General features: G+C 43.5%; 1 protein-coding gene across 1 annotated transcript in view; it reads right to left on the bottom strand.

Annotated features, from left to right (window-relative positions):
- The window catches only part of LOC134453531 (cGMP-dependent 3',5'-cyclic phosphodiesterase), a 100,044-nt gene that overhangs the window by 10,085 nt on the left and 82,459 nt on the right, over window positions 1-7,500 (bottom strand). The window contains exons 18-20 of the mRNA XM_063204321.1: window positions 7,471-7,500; window positions 6,312-6,424; window positions 4,754-4,954 (exon numbers count right to left, since the gene is read on the bottom strand). The exon at window positions 7,471-7,500 is cut by the window's right edge and continues 145 nt beyond it. Of these exons, the coding sequence (XP_063060391.1) occupies window positions 4,754-4,954; window positions 6,312-6,424; window positions 7,471-7,500 (344 nt within the window). The remainder of the gene's footprint in view (window positions 1-4,753; window positions 4,955-6,311; window positions 6,425-7,470) is intronic.

The raw sequence follows: 7,500 nt of genomic DNA on the forward strand, positions 1-7,500 counted from the left end.
GTCAGTCCCACTACCATGCTTGGCTTATGAGAGGATACACCTTTTTTGTACAACTCACTTGTTCACCACCACACATGCTTGACACCATCTAAAGCAAATTTGTTTATCTTGGTCTCTTCAGATCACACAACATGGTTCCAGTGATCCATATCCTTGGTCTGTTCATCTCTCTTGAGACCAAGATAAACAAATTTGCTTTAGATGGTGTCAAGCATGTGTGGTGGTAAACAAGTGAGTTGTACAAAAAAGGTGTATCCTCTCATAAGCCAAGCATGGTAGTGGAACTGACATGGTTTGGGGATGCATGAATGCTGTCAACATTGGCAATCTGAAATACACCTAAAAGAAACATACATGTCAACATGCACTGTGACTACTGAAGCAGATCATGATATTCTCCATAGGATTGCATTCAAATCTCACACCAATCCATTTAAGCCAGATGCAGACTCGAAATGAAAAAAAGTTCAATGCAAAGAAAGGTTGAAACGCACACTGATGACCTCCCTTGTCATCCCTTTTCATTTCGTTTCATTTCGAGACGATTTGAGTCAACATAGCCCCTTCTCTACCGGATTTTAATCTGGGGTCTACTCACTTTTGTGAGTACATGTTCAAACATTAATGCAGTGTTTCCCATACATTGAGGGAACTATGGCGGCCCGCCATAGTTTAAATTTGGCCGCCATAGTTTCCCGAAAATGTAAAAAAAAAAAAAAAAAAAATTAACTTTTTTTTTTTTTTTAACGATTGCCGTTTTTGTTAAAACACGATTTGAATTACGATTTCCTTCGCAGTTTCCTCCTGGAGGAAATACATCCTATAGAGAAAAACACAAGTGCCTAGTCAAGTTGTTACCTCCGCCAGGAGGTTATGTGATGGCCCGAATTTGTGTGTGTTCGTCACGCTGCTATTACATGGCCTGCCACAGGGTGCGCAAGGACCACTGAGGAGGAGCCCTAAAGGGTGGTTTGCAGCACCCACTTACTGGCGTACCTTCACGCAGCCACCTTCACGCAGCCACACCGGGGCAGAGCATTGAAGCGAAATGCATTAGCCTACCGCAGTCAAAATCGCTATCAAAAAGCAGCCTTAGCTACAGCCTCGTAGATCGTTTAAGTTCACAATGCTGTCACAAAACATTCATATAAAATGAAGCTCAAAGAAAGGCGCGCGCGAATTGCGTTAGTCCACGGTGATTTGCTGCTTCCCAAATCCCCGCGCACTGAAGCCATCAGCATTAAACATTCCATAGACTAGTTCCTAGACTTCATAACGAATGAACGCTGGAGATGCGGCGAACAGTGATTTTCAATACGAAATAGAGAGCAGGCTCGGGTCAAGCCACAGCGCCAAGACCTATCACAGGTAGGAGGAACTTCTCCAACAACTGTAGTGTCGGGGTAGGCAATGATTCCCCCAGTCGAGTCGACATGTCTTGTTGGTGTCGATATTGCAACGATATTGCAACAGCTAGAAATTTAAGAAGTGGATTTACCTCTCAAAAGTTTGTTTAGCCTTACGAAATAGCCCAAAACAATAACTGACACTCCACAACCATCCATGCACAGCCACTGGATAAGGGGATTCTTGCACATTTCATTCTGATTCAATAGGCTAATTAAGTGAACGGCTCAAAGTAGCCACAGTGTGTTGTCTTGTTATTACAAAAAAATAGGCCTATATATAATAATAATATAATATAATAGGCTTATTACTGCGCGTTGGGGACCGCTGCACTACTGTAGAATATGTAGGTCTACTACGGGTGTTGGCCAATGAAAATTGTGCTTTTTAATTTGTATTTTGTTTTAGATGGTAGCCTAATGAAAGGCATGCTGCCAATCATCAACAATGTGACTATGTAGCAATGAGCTTCAAGGCTTGTGCATTTGCAAATCACAGAAGGCATATGGCTATAGCATGAACAATCACTTTGCCAATAAAACAATCAAAGGTGAACTAAACAGACCACAGCTAGAGGACATGAAAATGATAAAAGAGACAGTAGAACTATAATTTGGTTACGACTTGACGGTTCAATTACCTGAACACAAATGCTATGTAGCCTAATAGGCCTAACCACATCATGACTCCACTTATGTCCAAAACGAACTGAACTTCCTTGGCGGAGGTCTGCGTTCTCTGAATGCATTTCTAGTTGTAGTTAACTTCGGTTTGGGAGCAATAAAAAAACCTTCAGAGAAGGGACAGTTGGGATGAGTTTACTAACTCTCCCCAGGCTTTGTTTTACAGTTGTAATTAGTTAGGTGACAGGCCTTCATTGACAAGGCAGAGGAGACATCGGGCTGCATATAGAAATGAATGTGTAATGAATGTGAATATACATAAATGTGTAATATGTTGTTCAGCCCTTTTAATGGGAGGAATTTTGAAAAACTGGCCCTGTGACCAGCACCCCTCATGTAGAATGTGTACGCCTATGTGTGTGTGGGGAAAAGGCATAGCCTACCCTCTTAGACCCTTTTTGTTTATGCGTTAACAATTTCACAGTAATCTTAAATTCTTATCTCTGCTCCTATTTTGTTTTATTATTTTTTTCATTACATAGACCCCTGCATGTGTATTATGTAGCCTTATTTCTCAAAATGTAAATGGCTGAAATGTAGGCCTAGGCCTATAGTTTCTCCATGCGCCAATGTCATACTGTACTCATTGTTTTACCTTTTTGCATTTACACTGCGCGAATAACACCCCACCAAAAAAAAGGCCCGCGTGAAAAGACGCAAAAAATCCGGCTGCCCCCATAGTTTCCAAAATTTCTGTGGGAAACACTGATTAATGGCTGTATTTTGTTTTTTTCTGAGTAAACAAGATATTTAAGCAGTTAAATATGTTGTTAAAAGGTCACGAATCATTGTGTCAAAGTTACATTTCTGTACGGCTTTCCTATTAAAATACAGTGCCCTCCATAATTATTGGCACCCCTGGTTGAGATGTGTTTTTTAGCTTCCAATTATTATTATTTTTTTCTAAATAATATGGGACCTTAATGGAAAAAAAGAGAAAAATCCAACCTTCAATACAAGTGCATTTATTCAGTGGGGAAAAAATCCCACATAAAGAAATAATTCTTTGACATCAAATAATGTGTGTCACAATTATTAGCACCCCTGGTGTTAATATTTTGTAAAACCCCCTTTTGCCAACAAAACAGCACCTAATCTTCTCCTATAATGTTTCACAAGATGGGAAAATACAGAAAGAGGGATCTTCAGCCATTCCTCTTTGCAGAATCTCTCTAAATCATCCAGAGACCTGGGTCCTCTCCTCTGTACTCTCCTCTTCAGCTCACCCCACAGGTTCTCAATGGGGTTGAGGTCTGGGGACTGAGATGGCCATGGGAGGAGCTTGATTTTGTGTCTGGTGAACCATTTCTGTGTAGATTTGGCCATATGTTTAGGGTCATTGTCTTGCTGAAAGACCCAGTGACGACCCATCTTCAGCTTTCGGGCAGAGGGCAACAGATTTTGATTTAAAATGTCCTGGTATTTCAAAGCATTCATGATGCCATGCACTCTAACAAGGTTCCCAGGGCCTTTGGAAGCGAAACAGCCCCACAGCATCACTGACCCACCCCCATACTTCACAGTGGGTATGAGGTGCTTTTCAGCATGCGCATCTTTCGTGGCACGCCAGACCCACTTAGAGTGTTTGTTGCCAAAAAGCTCAATCTTGGGTCTCATCTGACCAAAGCACACGGTCCCAGTTGAGGCCCCAATACCGCTTGGCAAACTCCAGACATTTGCGTTTATGATTGTGAGTGAGGAAAGGTTTTCTCCGTGCATACCTTCCAAACAGCTTGTTGGTGTGTAGACAGCGCCTGATGGTTGATTTGGAGACTTTGTGACCCCAGGATGCTACCATTTGTTGTAATTCTGTAACAGTGAGCTTTGGAGATCTTTTGATTTCTCTTACCATCCTCCTCACTGTGCGTGGTGGCAAAAGAAACTTGGGTCCTCGTCTAGGCTTGTTTACCACTGTTCCAGTGTTTTGAACTTCTTAATTATTCATCTCACAGTGGATATGGGCAGCTGCAGTTGAGTGGCAATCTTCTTGTAGCCTCTGCCTGACCTGTGAAGGTCGACGCACATCTGCCTCACTTGTATGCTGTGTTCCTTTGTCTTTCCCATGTTTAAGAGTGGATAAGAGAAATGGCCTCGGTGTCACATCATATTTATACCCCAGGGAAACAGGAAGTGATGAATTACTAATTAAATGTTCCTACATACTCTGGTAAACTTTGTAAACTACTGTAGAAATGACAGAAATGCTTCAATTATATTTATTTCCTGGGAATTGTTAAGGGTGCCAATAATTGTGGAACAGGTGATTTAATGAAAAACAATTATTTTTCAGTCAGGGATTTTTTTATTTTCTTACAATTCATTTGAGTTGAAGGCTACATTTTCCTACAATTTTCAGTGTGACAGTATTCTTCTGCAATAAACACTGAATTTATTTTAAGGCTTTTAACACATCTCAACCAGGGGTGCCAATATTTATGGAGGGCACTGAATATATACTCAAACATGTGCAAAACTGTGAGGGGTGTATTCACTTTCGTGATATACTGTAGCTGTGTTTTTGTACAAAAACATGAAACATACATTAAGATGACACAATTGTACACACACACACACACACACACGCACACACACACACACACACACGCACACGCACACACACACACACACGCACGCACACACGCGCACACACACAGGAGTCTGACCATGGGCGTGGAGTCATCCGGCAGGGATCGGGGTGTGTATGCGAACTGGTCGAAGGCAGGGTGGAGTGTGTGTGTCTGTGTGAGTCCTCTGCTGAGAAGGCGTCCCACCTCGTCCTCCGTCACGTTCATGTGGTACATCATCATCTCATTGGCCAGCGTGCTGCGGAACTGCGCCTCATGCACGCGCTTATACAGGAGAGACTACAGCGCGCGCACACACACACACGTACGCACACACACACACACACACACACACACACACACACACACACACACACACACACACACACACACACACACACACACACACACACACACACACACACACACACACACACATCATCATCATCATCATCATCATCATCATCATCATCCTCATCATTGTCATCATCATCATCATCATTATCCTCATCATCATCAACTGAGCCTCATGCACACACTCACTGTATACAGGAGGGACTACAACACACACACACACACACACACACACACACACACACACACACACACACACACACACACACACACACACACACACACACACACACACACACACACACACAAACACATACACAGACACACATCATCATCATCATCACCATCATCATCAACAGTTCCTTACGCACTCGCATATACAGGAGGACTATAACAGGCCCCAATGTGCCTGTGTTTGACAGAGTTAGGCCAAGTGGGAAGCTCTCTCTGCTGCTCTCCACGCCAGTCTCCTCTTTCTTACAGCATTCACTTAAAATTAAATATATCATGTGAACTTGATGCTACAGTGTGGTCTCCCTTTTATGCTGGGGCTGCCTTGAGCCAGGCGGTCGTAACATATTCCAGAGAGTAAAACAAAGGAGAAATTTAAAAGCTGACATCTGAATAGCTCTTCATCAGAGTTAATTCTACAATAAATGTCACAAAGGCCTTTCCATTTAATTCCTTTTTTCATACTTTGGAGTGCTTGGAATAGCTTTTCTCTTTCCATATTAATGTGGGTAGTTTCCTCGCTTGGTTAGATTATAAAAAAAACGCCTCCCATTTTAATTATCTTAAAATATTTATAAGTTTCAATAGAGTCATTTGGCTCTTGACATGACACATTTTAATCAGATTAAAAGTAAGACACTTGTATGTTCCATGTAAACGGGGCTAGAGAAATGATTCAACGCTGTGCAATCTAATTCACAGTTGTGATTGGCTGTTTGGGCGCTGCAAGCAATAGTAAATCGGACGTAAACAAACACCATTCCAAACGAAAATTCTACGCGTGTCAAAGTTAGACGCTTGAATCTCCGTTGGAAGACAGAATCTGGTGCTGCTGGAGTTGGGGAAATACAGGAAGAGCGATTCTCTCTATGGTTGGGGTGCCAGTGTGCTTGCAAAGACATTTCACTCGTCAATATCTCATCTCGCTGAGTTTTTGTAGCACAGTTGGACAGTGATGTTGCTGCGGTAACCATCCATTTCCCTCAACTGAGCAATACGAGGCGAATTCAGTGTTATTACAGCAATTTTTAAGAAATATTGTCAGCTATCGTGTTTGTGTGTGTGTACGTACGTGGGCGATGCTGATGCCACAGTAGATGGAGAAGGCGGTTGCCAGGTCCTCATCGAAGCGATTAAACCACGGCCCATTGGTCTTATTCACCAGCTCAGCCACGCCAATCACCTCTACACACACACACACACGCACACACATACACACACACACATACACGCATACGTACACATGCACACACACAGGCAGAGAGAAAGGGACAATTAGTCTTATCCACCTGCCCAACCACCAATCACCTCTAGCACAAACACAGAGGGAGAGAGAGAGAGAGAGAGAGAGAGAGAGAGAGAGAGAGAGAGAGAGAGAGAGAGAGAGAGAGAGAGAGAGAGAGAGAGAGAGATAGAAAGAGAGAGAGAACAAAGAGAGAGAGAGTGAGGGGGGAGGGAGAGAGAGGAGAGGGTGAGAGAGAGCGAGAGAGAGAGAGAGAGAGAGAGAGAGAGAGAGAGAGAGAGAGAGAGAGAGAGAGAGAGAGAGATAAGAAAGAGAGAGAGAGTGAGGGGGAGGGGAGGGAGAGAGAGACTGAGAGGTGGGTGCGTGGATTAAGACTTCAGTGTATTGATTGAGTCACTTGTTTGGCAAAAAGACAAACAGGCAGTCAGCCACCTCTTGGCAGCCTCCAGGTTTAGAGGGAGAGAGGGAGAAAGAGGGTTGATAGATGGAGAGAGAGAGAGGGGAGAGAGAGAGAGAGAGAGAGAGAGAGAGAGAGAGAGAGAGAGAGAGAGGGGAGAGAGAGAGAGAGAGAGAGAGAGAGAGAGAGAGAGAGAGAGAGAGCGTGATTGTGGAGTGAGTGGGTTCAGTGTGTGTGTGTATGTTTGCTTTGATGTGAGTCTATATGCAGGATTTTGTGTGTGTGCATGCTTTTGTTTGTATTATCATGCGTGTGTGTGTGTGTGTGTGTGTGTGTGTGTGTGTGTGTGTGTGTGTGTGTGTGTGTGTGTGTGTGTGTGTGTGTGTGTGTGTGTGTGTGTGTGTGTGTGTGTGTGTGTGTGTGTGTGTGTGTGTGTGTGTGTGTTATGTATGTGTAGGCCTCCCTCCATTCTCTTCCTGGATGGGGAAGAGGAGGATGTTGCGTGTTCTGATGCCTGTACTGTCAGTGTGTGTGTGAGTGTGAGTGTGTGTGCGTACGCGCATGCGTGTGTGTATGTGTGAGTGTGTGTACCTCCGTTCTCGTCCTTGATGGGGAAGCAGA

The sequence above is a fragment of the Engraulis encrasicolus genome, chromosome 8, assembly GCF_034702125.1.
Source record: "Engraulis encrasicolus isolate BLACKSEA-1 chromosome 8, IST_EnEncr_1.0, whole genome shotgun sequence".
Lineage (NCBI taxonomy): Eukaryota > Metazoa > Chordata > Actinopteri > Clupeiformes > Engraulidae > Engraulis > Engraulis encrasicolus.